The sequence below is a fragment of the Verticillium alfalfae genome, genomic scaffold (genome assembly GCF_000150825.1).
Source record: "Verticillium alfalfae VaMs.102 supercont1.13 genomic scaffold, whole genome shotgun sequence".
NCBI classification, from domain to species: Eukaryota; Fungi; Ascomycota; class Sordariomycetes; order Glomerellales; family Plectosphaerellaceae; genus Verticillium; species Verticillium alfalfae.
Window position 1 is genome coordinate 1,112,901 of NW_003315026.1, and position 21,733 is coordinate 1,134,633.

The 21,733-nt window shown below is 53.4% G+C and overlaps 3 protein-coding genes across 3 annotated transcripts; 1 reads left to right on the forward strand and 2 right to left on the reverse strand.

Annotated features, from left to right (window-relative positions):
* Positions 1-1,642: 1,642 nt before the first annotated feature.
* VDBG_08958 (conserved hypothetical protein) lies at positions 1,643-9,823 on the forward strand (the record flags this gene model as incomplete). The annotated part of the gene is made up of 4 exons (XM_003001116.1): positions 1,643-4,673; positions 4,995-5,728; positions 5,791-9,229; positions 9,288-9,823. 4 exons carry the CDS (start codon positions 1,643-1,645, stop codon positions 9,821-9,823), a joined length of 7,740 nt encoding a protein of 2,579 aa, XP_003001162.1.
* A 4,898-nt stretch (positions 9,824-14,721) lies between these two features.
* VDBG_08959 (predicted protein) lies at positions 14,722-15,708 on the reverse strand (the record flags this gene model as incomplete). The annotated part of the gene is made up of 1 exon (XM_003001117.1): positions 14,722-15,708. The coding sequence occupies one exon, from the start codon at positions 15,706-15,708 to the stop codon at positions 14,722-14,724; it is 987 nt and encodes a 328-aa protein (XP_003001163.1).
* A 3,775-nt stretch (positions 15,709-19,483) lies between these two features.
* Positions 19,484-21,443, reverse strand: VDBG_08960 (amino-acid permease inda1; the record flags this gene model as incomplete). Its single annotated transcript, XM_003001118.1, has 4 exons — positions 19,484-19,741; positions 19,798-20,918; positions 20,973-21,030; positions 21,086-21,443. The coding sequence occupies 4 exons, from the start codon at positions 21,371-21,373 to the stop codon at positions 19,484-19,486; spliced, it is 1,725 nt and encodes a 574-aa protein (XP_003001164.1).
* Between the last annotated feature and the right edge of the window lie 290 nt (positions 21,444-21,733).

Here is a 21,733-nt window from a genome sequence, read left to right on the forward strand (position 1 = left end):
CACCCAGATAATGACACGGATAACCTGGTGATCAGGTCCAAAACATCATGATTAAGATAGGTGCCTGATGGGACGCCTTGACCGATCCAAAATGAGATTCACGAGATGCCGCTTGCCGCGTAAAGCATGCGAAGAAGAAAGCCGATTCCTTAGGATCGCGAGCTCCGCCACTCTGATCAGTGTCGTCGGACGACGATCGTGCCGGCGGGAAAGAGGTGAAGAATCCAGGGTCTAACAGAGACCCTGCTTGCGTCTGAACAGGGCCTGTTCAGCCCAGTTGGCCGCTGTCGGAATTCTTCATATTGATCTAACGCTGGAACCCCCCTGTGATGGTCACAGCCGCTGCCACCGTGGGTCGAAAAGCTGAGCCTGTAGGGCAAAAGGCACCAAGAGGCATGCCAGGTAAGCTGCCTACCTACCTACCTAAGTCGACGGGTGGCATGGGCGGTGGGGCTGGTTGCTATTTCTATTCCTGGCAACCTTGGGGAGATAGCCGCCCATTGCACTGCCCCGGCCGTTGTGCCCCCCCTCCCCCCCAGCCCGCACTGTACTGACACGGGAAAAGTTGCTCTTGCACTTGGCGTCAATGGCGTCAAGTACAGTGTGCTGTAGCTTTTTCTGTTCCTGTATTGTTCCTGGTCCCAGTCTTAGTTTCCCGGTTGGCCATCCCAGTTCCCAACTCCCCACTGGCCGTTGCCTCAACATCGGCACTGATGCATGTCCAAAGAAGACCCAAGATCCACGATCCAAGATTCTGGCCATCTATATTCGCCTCATATCATCAAGTGGCCTACAAGTGGCCAAGAGTTGGCCTGATGAAGATGATGGTCTCAATCCCGTTCAACCGTCTGTGCCTTGACGATATTCAGCATCGCGTCGTCCACCTACATGTTCACGGTTTTTCCTCTCGACGTAGCGATCGGCACTTCTGGACACTCAATCAAGCTTCCAGCCCTCTGGTCTCGCATCTGGTGATCCCAGCATCCCGACAGGCCTAGCCAAGAACTTGCCAGGATGAGTGACGCGGGCCTGCAGCCGCGGCCGCATCCCGCGTATCCACTGACGAGACTACCCAGGCACATAGTCCAGCGTAACGACATCATCGCCCCCTTCGGCCCCCCCCCCCCTTCCCCCAAGCCTACGCTTCTCTGTGCCACACCACGGGTCCAACGAGACCTGCTTTTCGATCCGTCCGCCTCGCCCAGCCGCACCACCATGTCCCGAGTGGACAATGTCGGGCATGCCCAGACCCTGTCAGTCTACCTAGGTCGCTGTGCGGGTATTGGGGGGTGGGTGATATCTACAATCCCGCCCCCGCGTAAGCTTTTTGCAAGTTTTTTTCTTGTTCCTAATAGTCGTTGATACCTCACCTTGGACTCTCATATCCGTCCCTCCTCACCTCACCGACACCAAGCCAACGATAACACTGGGACCCCAAGTCACCCGCCACACTACACATCACCTTTCTGTCGCTGGCCCCTCTTAGCTGGTTGATATCAAGCCACCAACGGCGTCCGACGAGACCGCCGGTTGGCCCATGTTTGACCACTTTTGAAGAACCATTTCCTCTCTTTGTCTGACCACAGCAAGTCCTTTTCTTGAGATACCCCCACATTCAGCGTTGCCCTGTCTACTTGCCACCATGTTCGACTCTACAGAAGCATCAGTCGCCAGGCTTCGGCTGCCCAGACTTGACACCAGCGTGGTCAACACGCCGGTTCAGGAGCAGCTCCATCGCGAGGAGCCTGTCCCCGAGCTTCTTGTCGAGGACCGCCTTCTCTCAGCAGTCTCCAACGTTCTCGACATATCAAGACACTCCATCGACCTCATCGACTCTTTCACAGATCTCGGCGGCAACGAAACCTCCGCCCAGGAACTCCGGAAACGGTGCATGTCCGTTGGGCTCGGACTCAAGACGAGCGATATCCTCCGCTGCCAGACCCTCGCTGAGCTTCAAACCTGTGCCACCCCGTTCGCCCCTGCAGAGCCGCTCGAATCTAACGAGGGAGACCTCGCCAGTGACGCCTCTGAGGTGTCCAGCGACGTAATGAGGAAGAGTAGCGACGAAAAACTGCACTCACATCAACAAATCCACGCACCCCAGGAGACGGATGACCGTCACGCGCTCGAGCGGCTCATCATGTCGACGCCCGAAGTATCTGGGGCCGCTGTTGTTCGGCCCAAAGCCGGCTTTCTCGAGGGCAAGCTCATCGCCTTTGTGAGCCTTAATAACTCACGCCTATCCCAATACAGCCTATCCACGATCCATGTCATCTCTCAATCACAGATGCATTTTGCCGGCAGTCAAATCGCCGCCATCCGCCTCGCTCTTGAACAGACGGCAAGCGATATCACGCTACCCAGCAACTGGATTGTTCTCGATCAAATGCCAGTCACCGCCGATGGAATTGTCGACCGGAGGAAACTCCAAACCTGGGTCCAGAACATGAACGAGAGCATGTACAAGCAAGTTACGAGCCTCGAATCGGACAAGTTGTTCCAGGAGCCTCTGACAGACATGGAGCGCACTGTCCAGAAAGCTGTCGCTCGCGTTCTTAGGATACCTGAGCGCGAAATAGGCATGAACTTCTCCTTCCCCCAACTTGGCGGCGATGAAGTATCGACTATGCTGCTCGTCGCCGCATGCCGCACTCAAGGTGTCTCCCTTCGACCAGAGGACATTATGCAGAGCGCTACACTATCTCAAATGGCTTCGCTCGCGTCCTACAAGGTCGCCGTCGGTAACCATTGGAGTGAAGAGTCACTCGAGGGCTTCAAGCTGTCGCCCATGCAGCAGCTCTATTTCGACACGGCAACAGGCGGCCGCAACGAGATGCGTACGCGAACCGACGGCAGCTATCGCTTCAACCAAAGTCTGTTGCTTCGCATCACAAGCAATGTCAGTCTCGAGGATATCCATGCCGCCATGGAAACCGTCGTGGCGCATCATTCGATGTTGCGTTGTCGCTTTCGCTGCGAAGACGATGCATGGACTCAACGGATCATTCCTGATGTTCAGGGTTCGTATGGCTTTGGCTACCACCACGTGAACGATTACGGTGATGTATTCATGATCATTGAGAAGGCCCAAACCCAGATCAATATCGAGAATGGACCCGTTTTCGCCGTCGAGCACTTTCGCACGCCTGACGGTCAGCAGTTGATTTACCTCGTGGCCCACCATCTCGTCATCGACCAACTCTCCTGGAGGATCCTCATTCATGATCTTGACGAATTACTTAGAGAGGGCACGCTCTTCTCCGAGAGGTCCATGCCTTTTCAGACATGGAACGAACTTCAGGAGGACGAGGTTACCCGTACAGGTGAGGCGTCGCCTTTACCATTTGACCCCGTCAGCTGTGACTTTGCCTACTGGGGACTCGAGGAGTCGCTCAACACGTATGGCGAGGCCCATGAAATCAGTTTCTCCATCAGCGCCGAACTGACTTCGATTCTGCATACAACTTGCAATCAAGTCTTCCGGACGGATTCTGCTGACATCTACATGACGGCTCTCCACCTCTCTTTCTGCCAGACCTTCCCAGATCGACCATCGCCGACAATCTGGAACAAGGAACACGGCCGCGAACCCTGGAACACCGACGTAGACATTACCGAGACAGTTGGCTGGTTCGCCTCGCTGTGCCCGATAGGTCTCCGGTCGACCAACAGCGAGGACTTTCTCCACGTCCTGCGTGACTTGAAGGACACACGGCGATCCCTGGCCCACCGCGGCTGGGACTATTTCGCCTCCCGTTACTTTGGGGCCTACGCACCTACGCGCTGCGCAGAAGGTTGGCCTTTCGAGATCATGTTTGGTTACAATGGTTCATTGCGCCAGCTCGAGAGGGAGAACGGCGCCTTGGAACAGGTTCCCATTCCTGGACCTTCTGTAGGGACGTCCGTCTCCAACTTTGGACACGAGGTTAGTAGGATGGCTCTCTTTGAGGTGTCCATGTCTACAGATGACAGCGGTTGTGCCAAGGTCGACTTTGTGTATAACAGGTTGTCGAGTCATCAAGAAAGAATCGGAGACTGGATCCAGACATTCGAGCATCTCCTATACGAGGCAGTCGGCAGGCTACGCTACAGGGCCCAGGAACTCACCCTCGCTGACGTGCCCCTACTCAACACCGACTACGCGGGCCTAACCAAGTTGAATACCGACAGACTTGTGGCACTTGGTCTCTCGAGTGCACGCGATATTGAAGACGTATACCCCGTCACGGCTACTCAGCAGCAAATCCTGATCAGCCAGACCTTGTCCCTCGAGACATGCTACAGCACCAACCTCTACGAGCTCACCCTGCTGAACGGTACGCAAGCTGACCAGTCGCACATCTGTTCCGTCTGGCAGCAGATTGTCGCCAAGTTCCCGGCACTTCGGACCGTCTTCATCGACAGTATCTCCTTAGATGGGCTGTTTGACCAGGTCGTCCTTCGCCAATGCTCACCCAACATGCTGTTCTTCGACGCAGCGCCCGGAGACGATCCCATCTCGGCCCTCAAGAATTTGCCCGATTTTCCAACCAACCCAGCTCAACCCCGCCATCGACTTTCGGTCTGTAACTCCAACCAAGGCACATATATCAAACTGGAGGCCAGCCAGGCTCTGTGCGACATGTTCAGCATGCAGCTTCTCGTCGCAGATCTCAGGAGGATATACAACTCGGGTAAGACACCAATGAAGGTGCAAGACCCTTCCCGAAGTGCCTGCGTACAGTATCTCGAGACAGCTCGTCGGGATGACAGTCTCCTCTTCTGGCAAAATCGACTGAAGGAGATGCCACCGTGCCATTTCCCTCGCCTCCGACCGGCCGCGGATATGACGGTTCAAGAGACACATCATCACCTTGAAATTTCCTCCATTCAACTTGATGATTTCTGCCGTAATTATGCCGTCAGCCGCGCAACTGTCCTACGCCTTGGCTGGGCCCTTGTGCTCCGCGCATTCACGGGTTCAAGTCGTGTGTGCTTTGGCTACCGAACCACAGGACGCAGTGACAACGACGCACCGAATGGTCTCCAGCAATCCATCGGTTGTTTCGCAAACACCATTCCTTGTGCTATGGACTTATGGGCTTACCAATCCATTGAGGCAATTGTTCGTGATGCCGAAGAGGATTTTGCATCTTGTCTCGCTCATGAACATATCGGAGCTTCCGAGATTGAGCATGCTCTTGGCCTCAAGGGCGAGACGCTCTTCAACAGCTGCTTCACGTACATGGAAGAGCCGCCTGTGCTAAAGAGTCGCTTCAGCAGCACGCGCCCGCAGATGGATCTGAAGTGCGTACAGTCTTTCGATTCCTCGGAACACGACATCTCCATCGTGGCCTTGTTTGTGGACGGAAACCTAGCTTGTAGCGTCTCAGACCGTATTCTCTCAAGCCAGCAATCCTGGAGCGTCACCATGTCGTTTTTCCAGGCTGTGAAGGCCATTGTCAACAGCCCCCTTGTCTCGATTGGCGGGCTAGACTTGTCAATGGAGAAAAACAATGCGTTACTGGGTTCCGAACGGGTTGAGTTACTCGAGCCGTGCATCCACAGCCTCTTCTCGAATCGTGCAAGAACATCTCCAGAGGCTCCGGCAGTTTGCGCCGGAGATGGCGATTTCTCATACCGGTCATTAGCGCGCCTGGTGCAACGGCTAGCCTCATATCTCATGCAATGGGGCGTCAGACCTGGCGTCGCTGTGCCTTTAGTCCTGGGAAAGACAAGGTGGTCGATTGTGAGCATGCTCGCTGTGCTCAAGTAATGCATTCTATGCCCTCGCTGTCCTTTGTACTCAAGCTGACGAAACCTAGGGCTGGCGGATGCATCGTTCCGGTCGACGGTGAAGACAGCGGCATGGTCGAGGCCGTGATCAAGCAGGTCAACCCACAGGTCATCCTCGTCACCGAATTGATAGGATCGAAGCTGCACCTCTTCAATGACAGCGTCATTGTTGTTAACGAATCATTATTCTCAACCCACCTGCAAGCTGACTCGCCGACACGCAAAGCATCGGGCGATGATGTTGCGTGTATTCTGTTCCCCGCCGGCTCCAGTCGAATGAAAGAACTCCGTGGCTTCGCCTACTCTCACACTGCCCTTTCATCAGCCTTCCTTGCCCAGGGTTCGGCTCTGAACATCGACCAAGAAAGTCGCGTGCTGCAACTATCATCTTTTAGCATTGACACCGCACTTGTTGAGACGCTCGCAACCCTAATTCACGGTGGCTGCATCTGCATCCCGTCTCCAACAGAGCGCAAGCGAGATGTTGATGGTGCGATCCGACGAATGGCCGTCACCTGGACCTATCTGACGCCGATTCTTGCTAGGCGGCTCAACCCCGTCAAACTTCCGTCGCTCAAGACCACCTGCTTTCGAACCCGTGGACTTGACGAAGACACCTGTGGCCCCTGGATGGAGCATACCAAGTTACTCCTGGTCTACGGCTGCCTCGAGATCTGCCCTCTTGGCATCTCGGCTTTCGAGGCCAGCAAACGCGAAGACCTACAGCGCGTAGCGCAACCTTTCCTTGGCAAGTTTTGGATCGCCAACCCCGAAGATGCGAGCAAGCTCGTGCCCAATGGGGCCATTGGGGAACTATGCATCGAGAGTCCAATTATCGCTCAAAAGTTTGTCCACGGTCAGCCCCTCAAGCCATTGACGCAGAAGTTGGAGCAAGCCGAGGATGGGCGCCAGATGGTTCGCTATGTCAAGACCAGCCAGAGAGTGCGGTACATGGAAGACGGAAGCATCGAACTCCTTCCCAGCTCCCACCAGGACATGGCTGTGGACGGCAAGGTTGTGGAGTCCGCAAAGATCGAACAGGAACTCCGTCGCTGCCTCGGACAAGGTGTTGATGTAGCTGTTGAAGCCGTCGTCTGCAAGGACGGCACCCAGTTACTGGCAGCCTTTGTGCAGCTTGAAAAGTCGTGGGATGGATCAGAAGAACTCACTCATCTGAACGCGGTGACGCGCGAACGCGTTTTCTCCGCCAAGAAGGTTGCGAACCCGTCATTGCGAGATATATTCCCCACGCACATGGTTCCCAGAGTATACATACCCGTCAAGCGGCTGCCTGTGACGACCGCTATGAAGATCAATCGCCGCAAGTTACAGAAAATGGTTAAGGATCTGACGGAGGAACAACTCGCGGCCATCTCTGGAACCTCACCCGCGCATCTAGACAGCAGCGTTCGCATGAAGCCCCTCCCACTAACACAAGTCGAAGAACACATGCGGTCCATCTGGGCTGACCTCCTTGACATCAGCGAAGATGCTATTGATGGCAAACAGACCTTCGTCAAGCTCGGCGGCGGCACGTATCTCGCCGCCAAGCTAGCCGTTACGTGCAACCGAGCCGGCATGTCAATCCACATCACCGACGTACTGAGGGGGGCTTCCCTCACAGAGCTATGCCAAAGCGTCACCTTGAGTTCTGAAGCCATGCTCAACGTCGATTTATTGCCTTCGCGGCGATCTCTGGATACTTCGTCAGGCACTCTCCTGGACGAGACCTTCATTGAAGAAGTCATTATTCCCCAGCTTGGGGTGGAGCGAAAAGCCATCAAAGACGTGTGCGAAGCTTTCCCCGCTCAAGTCAGATCCCTCGAGCTCGGCATGATGAAAGACCGTGGCGATGTCACATACATCACTCTAAACATTGCCCGACTTCAGAGCGTCAAGAAGCTTGAGTCTGCGTGCTTTGGCCTCTGCATGATCCATCCGATTCTGCGCTCCGTCTTTATTTCCCATGAGCGCAAGGTGTATCAGGTAGCAGTGCGGTCGTCCGGCCCGGACTTCAAAAAACTCCAGTGCCCAAGTTGGAGACTATCGGGTCTCACAGCCAAGCTGATCAAGAAGGATCAGGAAGAGCCTTTGACTCTTGGAAAGCCTATTACCCGATTCATTCATGTTGATTCTGGTCACCAGTCGACCTTGATCATACGGTTGTCAAAGGCGCAGTGCGACGAAGCGTCGATTCCCATACTGATCCATGACCTCAAAAGACTTTATACTGCTACAGAAAAACCACCCAGGAGGCCTACACACTTCGAATTCATCAGGTTGGCGCAGACTTCCAACAGAGAGAGCGCAATGAAGCATTGGGCCTCGTTGCTTGAGAATGCCGAGATGACCCAGGTCGTGCCCCGCGATGCGCCTGCACCCCTGAGTACGTCTGTAAGGACTATCCGGGAGAAGGTGTCAATAACGTCGCTGTCTGGTCTCGGAATGACCTTGGACACAGTCGTCAAGGCAGCATGGGCCATTGTGCTTGCAAACCTGTCCGCGTCCGGAGATGTGCTTTTCGGTGAGATTGTCGATGGTCGCCAACTGCGGCTTGCCGACGGCAGCAGTGTATCAGGTGTAGTTGGCCCTACAGGTAACACACTCCCGGTTCGTGTCCGTTTCGGCGACGCCTACTGCACCCCGATGGACATCCTCCAGACGATTCATGGACAGAGAGCACTTGTTAAATCCTTTGGAAACATGGACTGGAGGGCTGTGGTGGAGAACTCGCCGAAGATCCCTCTCTGGACGCCCTTCAGCACTGCGGTGTACCACCAACCGACCGAAGACAAGAAGCAGCCGACTGACTTCAAGCTTGGGAACGCATCATGCAAGCTTGTTGTACAGGAGTCTCCCTTTAGGGATTTGCACGACCTACTTGTCACCTCTAGCCTGCCAAGCCCGACGCGGGCCGAGATTGCGCTCACGTTCTGTGAGAACCGCATCCCTAAGACATTTGCCGACGAGACACTCAAGTATTTGGTGTCGACAATCGAGCTTCTTACCTCTGTGTCGATGATGCACCCCCTGATTCCATCAGCGACTGACTTTGCAACGATGCGCCCACAACTGCCTTTGCCTCAACCTGACTTCGATGCCATTCAAACCCAATCAAGCGCAGGGCTGCCAACCGATCTGTCTTTTGCTATCCAATCCGTCGTCGCCACAGCCTGGACTAAGATTCTTGATCCGCGCTCACTCGGCGTGCCAGAAAAGCAGCTGCACAATGCTGCCTTCTTCGACTTATGGGGCAGTCTTATTCCCGCGTCACAGCTTGCCGAGTACCTGACGCGTGAGCTGCCGCGCATCGGCATAGCTGGTCTGGATGAAGTTCAGATCAGCATGGAGGAGATCATTGCGAACCCCACAATGATGGCGCAGTTTGAGCTCGTCGCACGCAAGATTCGCGATAGTCGAGATGGTGTCAAGAAGCGCCTTGCCGCCACGCATCGTAGCCCAGCTGCCATCGGGAAGAGCTTGCGCCCGATTGACTAGCAACGTCATGAAAGAAAAGGGCCATGGGCGCTCTGCTAGTGACAGCTCCACGGAGTCTCTTGCCCTGAAAATAACACACCCGCACCTGAACCCGCCCTCGCAATTGGGAGCCCGGCCCCAACCCATACACGAGGCGACCTCTGCAGCAGCTGCAGATCCGGTGGCTGAGATGGACGGCGACGAGATTGAGCTAGATGAGGAGCAACTGTTTGAACACTACAAGAACAGACCCGGACCGCAGCCACTGTCGCTTATCATGGAACGAGACGACAGTGGAAGCAGCATGGAAAGCTTGACAACGGGAACGAGCGAAAGCGACGAAGAGGAGGATGTTGGAATGCCGATGAGCCGCGGGCCCCGATCTCTTGTAGGCACCGCCAACACAGTAAGCCCTGTGACGCCCGGAGTCAAACAAGGGCACTTGTTTGGACGGAGCAACAGCGGCTTGACAGAGGCCAAGGGGAGTAGCGGGCCTGGCTTGATGAAGAAGAAAGCAAGCAGCATGTTCGGAAGAATGGGACTCATGGGTCCAGTAGGCGTCAAACATTAGGCGTTATTAGAATTTGGGGAGGCAATGACGATTGACTTTTAAGTCATGTGGATTTGGCGAGGCGTTGCTCGGTTTTTAAATGTATTAAACAAAGCGTTCGTAGATCGTTTATAGCAAATCGTGTGTTTCGTAATGTCGCCCATACACCGCTTCCTGTGCATACTGTCCGACGAGTTATGCGGCACGCTCATGGCAGAGGTTGAATCCGCAAAGACTCCATTTAGCGATTTTGCTACCTTGACTGAATGGCGCTAGGCCCGGAAAAGGAAATGTCCTCACCATGTGCGTGACATTTTCCGACAATACTCCTTCCCCTTGGAAAGGACCAACTGTATGCCAATACTTCACAATCATCCTCTTCACGCGACACTTGACGCGGCTAGCTACGGAATTTCTCAGGCAGATACTGAGCCAGTCTCACGCCAGGAATGAATGATCTTCTCTCGGCGCAAGCATTCGACTTTGATGGGATAACTACTCATCCCTAAGCTTGGTGTTTGGCCAAATGAGAAATCTACAGGCCCAAACTGTGACCTGCCCGGTTGCTATCCTTGTTTGCATTCGAGCACCTGTCTTACTACGAAGAAGGTCCTTCACTTGACAACAAAAGGCACAATGTGAGAGCCTGTCCAACTTTTCACTACCTGATGTGACACACAGCGAAGAAATGACAGTCGAACACGTGTGGTATGTGACGTTTGAGCAGACCAAGGCTTTCATTCACCTGTCGAATGAGCTCACCAGCAAGCAGAGTTTGCTGCTATATATTCTCGATACTTTTTTGAGTTTTCGATGGTCGCTTGCTAATTTCTTCGCTTCTGCCCCCAGTGTGTTGGCGGGACGCCGCCCTATGCACGCCACTGCTTGCTGTAAATTGTTCTTCGATATGATTCAGTACACCAGGCTTCGTATGGCAATCTTCGACTAATGAGATGAGTCGCGATGCGCAGCTCCCCGGGAGCCGAAGTACGACCTGTGGGTTCTGACAGCGCCGAAGGCGTAAGCTGGGGTTAGATATAGGGTGTAGAGTGCGGGCGATCACGTTCACAGTGTCTGCCAAGATGAAATAAGACATCTGGATATACTTGAGGGTGCGTGTCACTATTTAGTAGAGTGCTAGGTGCTGGACCAAGCTGTCAGTAGTTTAGTTGTTGGTGTTGTCCCAACATGAAACCACCTACTGTCGCTGGGAGCCGCGTGCCTTCTGCATCAGGTTCCTTCAGTGGGAAAGATCCGATGAACCGTATCACACGGCGCCAGGTACCTATAATCAAGTGACGCGTCTATGTCACGTTTATAACGCTTGTCCGCCAGCGATGACAAGGGTCCCAACGCCGCACCACCCGCACAACCAGGCTAGCCCCCCAGGCACCGCAGGTGGAATAAATTTGGCAAGCCAATGAGATGAAAGGCTGTGATATCATGATGCTGCTTGACGTCGTTTGCGGTCCATAGTCTGGTGCTACTGTGATCATGCGTTTCGTTCGCGCATGGGTCACATCGGTAGCACGCCAGGGTTTTTCCATGCTTCTCGTCGTCATGACCATCCGAGAGAGGTACCCTGGAACCGTTACACGATTCTACTTGAGATAATTCTGACCTCGATCTGGTTGAGATACTCTTTCTTCGTCGACCCCGTCCGGATCCTGCAAGGCCGCCGCCAAGGAAACCGACAGTTGGCGTAACAACGAGTATCATCAAGTTCTCACTGCCCCGCCCAAGGTAGAGGCACACTCGATAAATAAGTGACACGATTACTGAACGAATCTTGGTGCGGCGGAAAAGACGCGACGAGGGCTTACGGCTGTCGGATCAGGGGTACTCGGGTGCAGCTTGCACAAGCCATAGGACAATAATGGCTTCGAGGCCACTCAACACCGAAGGGCCGTACCCTCGGAGTAATCAAGGGTTATCTTCGGAGATGTTCTAGCGTTATTTAATTCAGGTGTAATTAAATTGGGGGTCGAATGGGTGGTTTTTGCCGAGGTGGGAGCCCGAGGGCTTTGTGTTCTGAGTGCTTTCTTCCTGATGGCGTACAAAGCTGAGGGGGGGCAGACTGGCAAAGGGGATAGATTAGGTTGCTGGTATACTCGTGCTCATTATGGACGGCCTTTGACTTGGCCGTTCATGTTTGTATCGTGCCCCTCACCTTTTCAGGCATCATGGATTCCATCCTCAATCGCTTTCGAGAGTAAAAGAATGAACTTTCTCGCAATCCTGACCATCTGTACATGTTCTTCTAGGACCGTGGTGGCGGGCTAGGGGGTTAGATTGTCGATGCGCCTGTAAAGCATTCGCCAATCATCTGCTGGAGAAATTTTTCAGCGGACGTAAAGAGCACCGTTGATTGAATATGATCTGAAGGGCGTCTTTCAACTGTTGATACCTGCCCCCCTCATCTCAGTGACGCTTTCAGTAATCACTAAGGTGGGCGGAGCTTCGGTGCCACCACGTCGTCTGGAGCTTAGTTGGTATTGTGGTGGAAACCGGAGCAAGGTCCGCTGGGCATCGGAGTGAGGTCCGACCAGTTGTCAGAGTCGGACAATTCTCTCATTTCTCGCACTGGGGATTGTATAACCAGCCATTCAGTCGTGCCGTTGTAAATTTTGAAACTTCTGCAAGCATTTCCGAGAAAAAAAATAAAATAAAAAGGCCTCGGGAAGCGACCAGGCCCCCTTCAGATTACAGAATTACTCATGAGACTTCCGTCTAATGGCGGCTATGATCTCCCTGATGAGGGGTAGTCTGATCATCTATAACATTCTCAGAAGCAAAAGCTCGATCCGTTCCAAAGCGTGGGTGGCCTGATTTCTGTGGAGTCTGGAACGAATTACATAGCCATTGGAATATGCGCCTTGGAAGATCGCGTTATGCCCTTGGTAATGTCAAGAGTTCATGGTTGTGACATGGTTCGCTAGGAAAGGTACACAAGGGGCCATGTCATGTGAAGGTTGCATGCAAGAAATAATCATGTCACAAAGGCGACTCGGCATCAATGGCAAGTCCTAAAATCCTATTACTTCACCGGAACCATCTCCGTTACGCAGGTCCCGCTTGGTAGTGAACTGTGGTGATGGGAATGGTGAGCTTTCGCATTTATGGTGGGCTCCACGCTTTCACTATAAAGGGAGCAAACTCCTCGAATTATTGTGAGAAAACTATACACCCCCGCTGTGCTTCAACCCGCTGTTCAGTTATCAGTGCTCGACGCAACACTGTTCCACGGTCAATCTTCTAATTCCGATCAGTATATCCCGGAGTGACACTGGAAACGCTGATTTCAAGTAGAAGCTTGTGTGTCGATCGTGTCCGCACAGAAGTCATCCACGGACCCAGATACATGCGGGTGCATCACACCATCACGGATGAAACCAGGATTTGTCCCTGGCGCAATGCCTGTATAGAGACATCTGATGGCATGGGTCATATCCAGGGGGCTAGAGTTGCCCCTCCTTTCACGCACTATTCTTCTTGTCCGCGTGATTCGCCCGTGCTGGGTGAATGAAGAGCTACCTAGGCGATAATGACAGTTGGGCAGATTGCTGCCCACATGGACTTCCCGTGAAATTTTTATTTCTTTGCTTTTAGTGTGCTACATTAGGTATGTTGGCGGTATTCACCTGGGGCTTCCAGGGCATTCACTTAGTGCCATTCACCTGTTGCCAGGTGGCTTGTGCCCTGGCAGGTCCCATGGCTTAGTTCCAGGCACCCTCCTGCCTACAGAATAGCTTCCTAATGAAACTACACCTTTCTCAGACCCTTGACCCCCAACACATTATACTGGTTGGTCACTGCGATTGTATTAGATCTGATGGAGGCATGGGCGGGGAACCCTGCCGGCTTGGTGTGTCCGGGTATCTTATTTTGCGATTTATGGGTAGCAGATAAGGCAGGTGTGACAACGTAGCTCTGCAATTCTGATCATGTTTATTTTGAAGTATGAAGCCTTTCTGCCACGTTCATTCTCTTCATCTCGGGACAAACGATCGTGCCGGTGATGGCGTAATCCATGACGCCACAGTTGAGAATGTACAATCATGATGTTGGAAGTCTCATTGCCGGTGGCGCGAGGCCAACTGTGAGCCATATGAGAAAGAAGGAAGACCCAAAGGAGGCACAATGTTCGTCTTCAACGTAGGACAAGGCGCAGAGCACTGACGTAGGAGGTTGAGAGCATCTCCTCATAATATTCACCATGATTCTACTTGATTCAACGCCGAGCTATGCCCGCAGACCACACCCTTGACGCTTGAAAATTAGCATGTATAGATACTTCGCTAGGTTGCAATATCGCCCCCGCTCAGCTCTCACAAAAACAGTACCGACACCGTCGGAGCTTAGTCCGTTGCCATTTGTTACCCACGCATCGCTGTGTCTCGGGTCTTGAGGAAGAGCCTCCCCAGTCAGGTTGGTTCGGGTGATTGTTAGAAACAGCGAGACTCTTGCCAGCATCTCCGGATCAACTCGGATCGTGATCCATGGGACGTGGTCTGCGCGTGGCGGCTGCCTTAACAGCCTTGTCGGTGCAGCCATAGCCTGTCAGATGCCACTAGTGGTAATTCCCGAAGTTCTAACCCGTTCACCTAATCTTCATTACAATGTCGATGAGAATCGGGGGCGTTAACATGCTCTTGTACCGAATTGCATCGCGAAGTAGGTAGTGTAAAAGTCGTCGTTACAATTTCCAGAAATGCCAACGTTGTGGCATCTTCAGCTGTGCAACAAGACGAAAAAAGTACAACGAAGACTTGAACCATTTTCCTAGCTTCTCGTGAAAGAAAGCGGCGCATCCCATCAACTCCTACGCGTAATAATGATCATGACCCAGGCGTAAACCCTCCTTACATTCCGTTAGAATACAAGAACTCCTGTCCGTACCAAAGCAAGAAACTTGCGTGTTACCCTGAATCAGAAGGTCCCATCCAGTGCGCAATGTCGTTCAATACCAATCCTTGGTTGTTCCCGTTGTATGTGTTGGGAAAGTTTCCCATCTGTACCACTTCATGGTACGGCATTGACGCTTCTGCTACGTCCCAGTCGTATTGTGGAGGACGACTATTCCCGTCCTCCAAAGTCGCAAATCCAGTCGATCCTGCTCCCTGTGTAGATGCAGGCGACCAACTGGCGGCCGGGGAGATGCCGCTGCTGGAAGAGCCATGCCGATTTGTAGTGAAGCTGTCAGATCTCTGCGATAAAGTGGCGGCAGCGTCTTCAATGTAACTCTCGATAAAAGAGCAGCCGCAGCCACTGTGCTGGAGTACCATGTCCTTAAGCAGGATGACTTCACTGCGTAGCTCGGCATACTGGTTTTTGAGGTTCTGGTTGACGGCACCGATGGCCGCCTCTTGTGTCTGCAGGTCTTCGATGCCGCGTTGCTTGCGTACGCGACACTTGTGCGCAGCCTCTCGGTTGCGGGCGCGAAGGCGCGTCTTCTTCTCGAGAGTGCTTGAAATCCCGTCGACGTGGGTGGAGTGAAAAGAGTCGACGGAGGATGCTGAAGGGCGACGATCAGCCGATGGTCGTGGTGCTACTGCCATCGGAGCGCTGGATCTGTGTTGGCGATCTGATGCTACTTTCGGAGGCCGGCCGCGTCGCTTTGGCTGACTGCGTGGGGTGTCTGTCGTGAGTCCAGGAGGTTGTGTGACTTGAACCCCGTCCGAGGCATCCTCATGCATGAGGGTTTGTCCATCCAGATTGAACTCAGAGGAGGAGTTAGAAGAAGGGACACCAAGCGCGAAGGCGTCTACATCCACCTCTCGAGGCGCCCCTGGTCTTGTGTCTGACAGAGTCTTGTTCTTGGGCCTGGGTTTGCCCTTGCGTGTCAGGGGGGCCACTGGTGCTGCGGGCTGTGTGAACAGTAGGGTGTCTCCACCAGGCTCATCCATCTTTCTCCCACCCAACAAGCGGACACGATTCCAAGTTTGGCCTAAATATGAGGCCTGACAAGAGAAGCAGTCCTAAGTTGAGAAGCGAAATACTTGGAGGAGTTGCGAGGCGAGGATGATTTGATGGGTAACTGACTGGCAGCAGATGCACGGCAGTCAGATAGCTTCAAACAGGTGCAGGACACAATCTCAAGGTCAGGGTCTCAGAGCTTGAAGCATGGGAGACTAGCGAGGGGAAGCGGGCGCAACCGATGAGCGGTAGGAGATATCGCAGGCAGGAAGGCCACGTTAGCGTCTCGACTGCTATGGATGTTAAAACAAGAACTCGGAGATGGAGATGGCGCGCGTCTGGGAGGAGGGCATCAGAAAAGGAATGTTTGCTCCAAAGCCTGGTAAGCACGGGACGCGCATACCTCCTCATATAGTCTTCTGAGCCGCAAGGAGAGACAGGACATAACTCACCGGGGAGGCGGGGGGGCTGCGCATCATACCTAGCCGGCCGTACCTAGAAGCGGGCACAGAGGGATAGCATGGCGAAAGAGCACCGCCAACTTGCATCCCACATGGAACAGCAGGATGATCCGGCACATCGACTGACCTGGAATCAGGACGTGGTCACTGTAGCTTTACCTGTACAATTCATTGCCCGATGGGTGGGTGACCTTCTGGGCAGGACGTGGGACGACCCAGAAGGGCCCAGGCTCCTCGGGCTGGGTAGGTGGCGTCGTGGACAGGGAGCAGGGCGAGTCGTCCAGTCTTTCCAACGAACCCCGCTCGCCTGCCTCCTACCTGTCCGTCTACAAACAGGGATGCCAGCGGCGGTTGCTGCTTGGTAGAGTGTGTCTAACGCTTAGCACTTGGAGATGGAACCGTTTTCAGAACCCTTGGTTGATGCCGTTTCTCGGTTGTCATTGGCCTCCTGGTCATCAGCCCTGTACTCGGTACCTAAACCCCCAGCCGAAACCGTCGGCAAGATCGTCCACTGTTGAGCTCGTCGAAGCCTGAACCCTTTCTGTCCGAGCACGGACCACCATCCACTACCACAAGGCATTGACTTTGATACCGTTGTAGTCAGGGGCCACCTCCGTCAACAGGACGGAACCAACTCCGTCAATCTTCGTAGTGTAGCCCCAAGTCGCTCATCTAACATACCTACACCAAGAGCGAAGACAGTCTTCTCAAGACGCCGATACAAGACCAATGAAGGCGGTGGACTCGAGAGGATAAAAAAACCTTGTGTGCTTTTTGGCAGGGACTCTCAGTGCGTCATCCGAGTTCGTCTGAGATCAAATAGCATTGAGACTAAGCATATTGTGAAAATGGTTGGTCTACAATTTCACGTACTGGATTACCGTATTGTCATTACTACTACCTGCTATGCTACCTATTCGTACTTGTGTCGGGCCTTGGTCCGCCCGCTTTAGCCCAATGTGCTTCGACGTATCTCCTACCTTCCAAGGGCCACACTTTTTTCCTTTGCAACACTCTCATCCCCATCACATAAATCTTCTCTCCACACCTTTGCATGCTAATTCCAAATCATGTCTGATTATGACGTTCCAGCTACGAGAGATGCATGTTGTCTTTTGCCCATGCTCACCATGGGCTCAGAGATGGCGCACAACCTGAGTCGATCTGTTGGACCCCTCGCATACTCAGCAGGCTTCAGACCTCAACCCCGTTCCGAACTCGATTAGTTTACAGAGAAACAGAAATTCAGAAGAATTGTGTCAGATGCTGCCTCAATCGGCATGCTGTCTGCATGATGCCTCCGTTTCTCCCGAATCCCCGCCTCCCGAATTCTTCGCTTCCGACAAATTCACAACTACCACATTTGCGCCAATTTCGTCCAAAGAGTTCCAGGTCCCAAAGATTCCTCATTCAACGGCTCTTGATTATGAGCGGCCGTCTTTCTTGCCAGCTAGTGGAACCGAACATCGAAATTGAAACGGACATGCCGTGTCCGTGGTGAACCGCCCGGCTACCCTGAAAACAGCGAACAAGAGGAAAAGACGAAACGAGTTGTCGTGTACTGCCGTGAAGTGCCACTGGCAAAGATTTCGCACCGAAGACTACCTGTTGGAACATTATTCAGCATACAACAGCTCGAGTCCACGAGTCCCACGTGCTCTACATAGTGATCGAATACCTCGACGAATCTTCCTGCGGTTGCCGAAACGTCTTTCCGATTGAACGACAATGCCGACGGCCATCTCAAGCGGCAGCATGCAACAATACTTCACCCGACCATCAGAGCATTAATGCGGCGCTACCTACCTCTCTCTCGCCCGCGATCGAAGAGAGGGAGACAGGCAGCAGACAGTCTGGGGAACACGGCGATAAAAGTCAAGGAAGAGGCATCTCTGTGCCAACTTTCCATTAGACAAAACCGATGCCCTGGGAAATAGTTATTTCGCAGATGCATTGAGATGATCCAAACTTGAGACGAAAATGTCCCAGCTCCTCAAAACACGCCCTTCCACATCGGTAACAGACAGGACATCATCGCACAGCCCCTGCAAAGAGTTAGACCGCTCCTTGAAAAGGCCTCTTGCAGGGCTGTAAAGTATGGAGGGCTCTATCGTATTATTGGTTCAAGATAAAGTTCTCTCAGGCGCGCCATGCTCAACGTCGAGCCACCTGGATTGGCTGAACTGTTCCCGTTTGATGTGTCAGACTTGGCAAGCCTGCTAACATTCTTCTCAGGAACCTTCAGCCTCGCACCAGAGGCTATAACTGAGGATCTCTTGCCAACATGTGACCGACTACAGTCGCTAACCTCTCATGCGTTCCCAATAACAGAAAGCCTAGGGCTTATCTATGCGTGGAAGATAGCCAATAGCCGGCCGTAAGCCCCAATATCGCGGCTCTGAGAGTGTTGAGGAAGAGGAAAAAGATAAGTATTGCTCCACCGCGACCAACTCTACAACCTTTTCTTCAATCACGCTGATACTCCTACGGAGGAACTGGCATCAATGATACTGAGCTGATCACGTGACTCTCGTAACCATGACGCCTCGATGTCGCGTCCGCGTCCTTGTTGTGTTCAGACAGAGAGTCCACTTCCAGAAAATCACAAACGAAGCTCCGTAGTTGTTCTTTTGCCCCACGCAGGACTACCCTGTTGTGAACTGACACCGTGAATTGGATGCACCGAGTTTGCACCTTACAATTGGCGCTCGTCTCGTACATTAGTCCAACGCCAATGGCAAGCCAGACTGGTATGCTCGTCGACTATTAGGAACTCCTGGGAAGCTGAAAAGACTTCACACAGACTTCTGCCTCTGCCCCCTGTCTACTAAGTATACTCTCTTCCATGCCATAATCGTGTCAAACAGCACACTTACCCGGGGGATACTTCGCTGAGGCTTGTGTATGGCACAAGACGCAAGAAGTGGAAAGTCAATCTGTTTGCTCAAGTCGCGATAGATGTGGCTGCCAAGTTTCGGTTAAACGTAGTTCCGAGAACCTGGTATCTACCATTCTTGACGACTATTCGGCTACTGCCAGTAGTCGAAATGACCTATGTGCCCACATTATGACGGTACAATAGCCGGGAGGTGTTGTATCGTTCGACACCATCATACATACAAAGACGACGGGCATCGTTTAGATCAAAGCAGAACAATGTCCATTGTAGTGGTAGGGTATCAAGCAGTACATGATTACACAAATACAGAGATACACATCGGCTCGACGCGATGGCGATGTGCCAAGTGATTCGATTTCTCAAACATGCATCCTCCTAGATCTGGCAAGAACAGAGCGATCGTTCTTACATGACCCGGTTCAGAATTTGCCTCCACTTGGGCAGCGACTTCTGATGTTCGCGATATTCGCGGATGGCTTCCCAGTCGAGATCGCGACGGCCAGTGTCCACGTCCATCTGCGCTGTGCGCAACCAGCCCGTACGCTTCCACAGAAAGCCGCAGATCCAAAAGAGCATGACGACCGGCAGGGCAAGATACGACTTGAAAAAGCCTTCGGCATCGTTGAGCGCCGACTGGCCTGGGGGAGCGATAGCTGTGTAGAACTATAGAAGTTAGTCTTGAGTCTAACAAAGGGGTAGCATCTTGACGATATACGTACCTGGGCAGCAAGAACAATGAAGCAAAGGAAGAGACCCAGCCACGATCCGTAGACACCGCCAGCCGCGTGGAAAGGAATCTCGTCAAGAGTGTGGCCGTGGTACGCCCAAGCCTTGCGGAAGCGAATATGAGCGAGGCAGATGGATCCCCACGTGAAGACAGCGGCCAAACCGGAGAGGGCAAGCAGCCAGGCGAAGACGTCGGGACCAGAAGCGCTGAGGTTGATGTAAGCCAGCGGACCAAAGAGGATGATGGCCAGTACTGAGGGCAGCGGGCGGCCGGAGCGATCAATGTAAGTAAAGATCTTGGGGGCGTAGCCCTGCTGAGCCAGAGCAGTCAGGGTACGTGAACCGCCGTATACACCGGAGACGCCGATAGAGAGAACGGACACCAGAATAATGAAGTTCATGAAATGGTCGAATCCCTTCAGGCCGCCGTACAGACCAACAAGGACAAAGGGCGAGGCCTTGACGTCTGAATAGGCCGAGTCGGACAGCAGGCTTGGGTCGTCAGATGGGATGAGTAGGCCAACAAAGAAGAGGCCGAGGATGTAGAAGAGCGTAATACGCCAGAAAACCTGCTTGATTGCGCCAGGCAGGGATTTAACGGGGTTCTTGCTCTCAGCGGCAGCAAGACCAACAAGCTCGGTACCAGAGAAGGAGAAGGCAGCCGTCACGAAGACGGAACAGAAGCCCTTAAAGCCGTTACGGAAAGCGCCTGGGTCATACCAGAGACGCGCGCCGTAATATTCATCGTAGCGACCGCTGGATGGGCCGCCGCCAAGAACCAGGACCAGAGCGATGATCATAAAGATGACAATAGCCGCGAGTTTCAGCAGAGACGACCAGAATTCTTCTTCGGCATAGCCAATACTGCCAAAAATGTTGACAATGATGATAGCGACGAGGAAGACGGTAATCCAGACAGCTACGCTGATATTGTCGTTCCAGTACGCGACCACGAGGCCGCATACTGTGAGCTCAAGGGGTAAGACGATAGCCCATTGGAAGACATAGTTCCAGCCCATGGCGAAACCCCACGAGGGGTCAATAAAGCGAGTCGAGTACGTATAGAAGCCACCAGATACTGGATACATTACAGCTAGCTCACCAAGAGCGAAGACTGGAATTGATCAGCTGAGTGAGCTTTCGATGCTGTAGGAAGACTGCGACATACCAACGTTGAAGATCATGACGCCGACAATCATGAAGCCAAGAAGAACAGAGGCAGGGCCCTAGAGCGGGTCAGCTTGCGTTCGGGAGCGCTGAGTAAAGTGAAACAATACTCACACCAGAGGCCAGCGCGCCACCAGAGCCGACGAAGAAACCAGCGCCAATGGAGCCACCAATGGCAATCATGTGCAAATGGCGACCCTTCATGGCGCGGTCCAGCTCGACGATGCCACGGCCATAATCGCGCTTCTGGAATGACTTCAAATTCAGACCGCTGCGGGTCATGAAGTCTTCCTCCTGTACGGTACCGGCGCTGGCATTGTTATGGCCAGCTTCGTTGTAGCCAGGCAGCGGCGCGACCTTTTCGTCGGCCGCGGGCTCATGGACGAACCCGTTGTTGGCCATGGTCGGCAGTGGGTGATGAAACGAAGAGGAGCAGTGTTCAGCTCAGCAAACAAGTAATGTATAGTGATGACTGCAAGCACCCCAGTGTCAGTGGAAGGATGAGGAGGGAAGGGAGCTGCACAACAGGACTGCGACACAAAGGGGGAAGATCTTGGGTTTAAGAAGAAGACGCCGATCTGCTGGCCAGGATGCGCTGGTGCCAGGCTAGCAGCTCGTTAGCGACGAGCAGGCACACGACGAGGGGCGGGCTATCATCGCAAAGAGGTAAGAGGTGTACGACCACCATTGCCCCTAGCACACCCAGTGGGCGCACGGCTGGACTCTGGGGAAGCTACTAGGCGGTACATGGTAAGTTGGCTG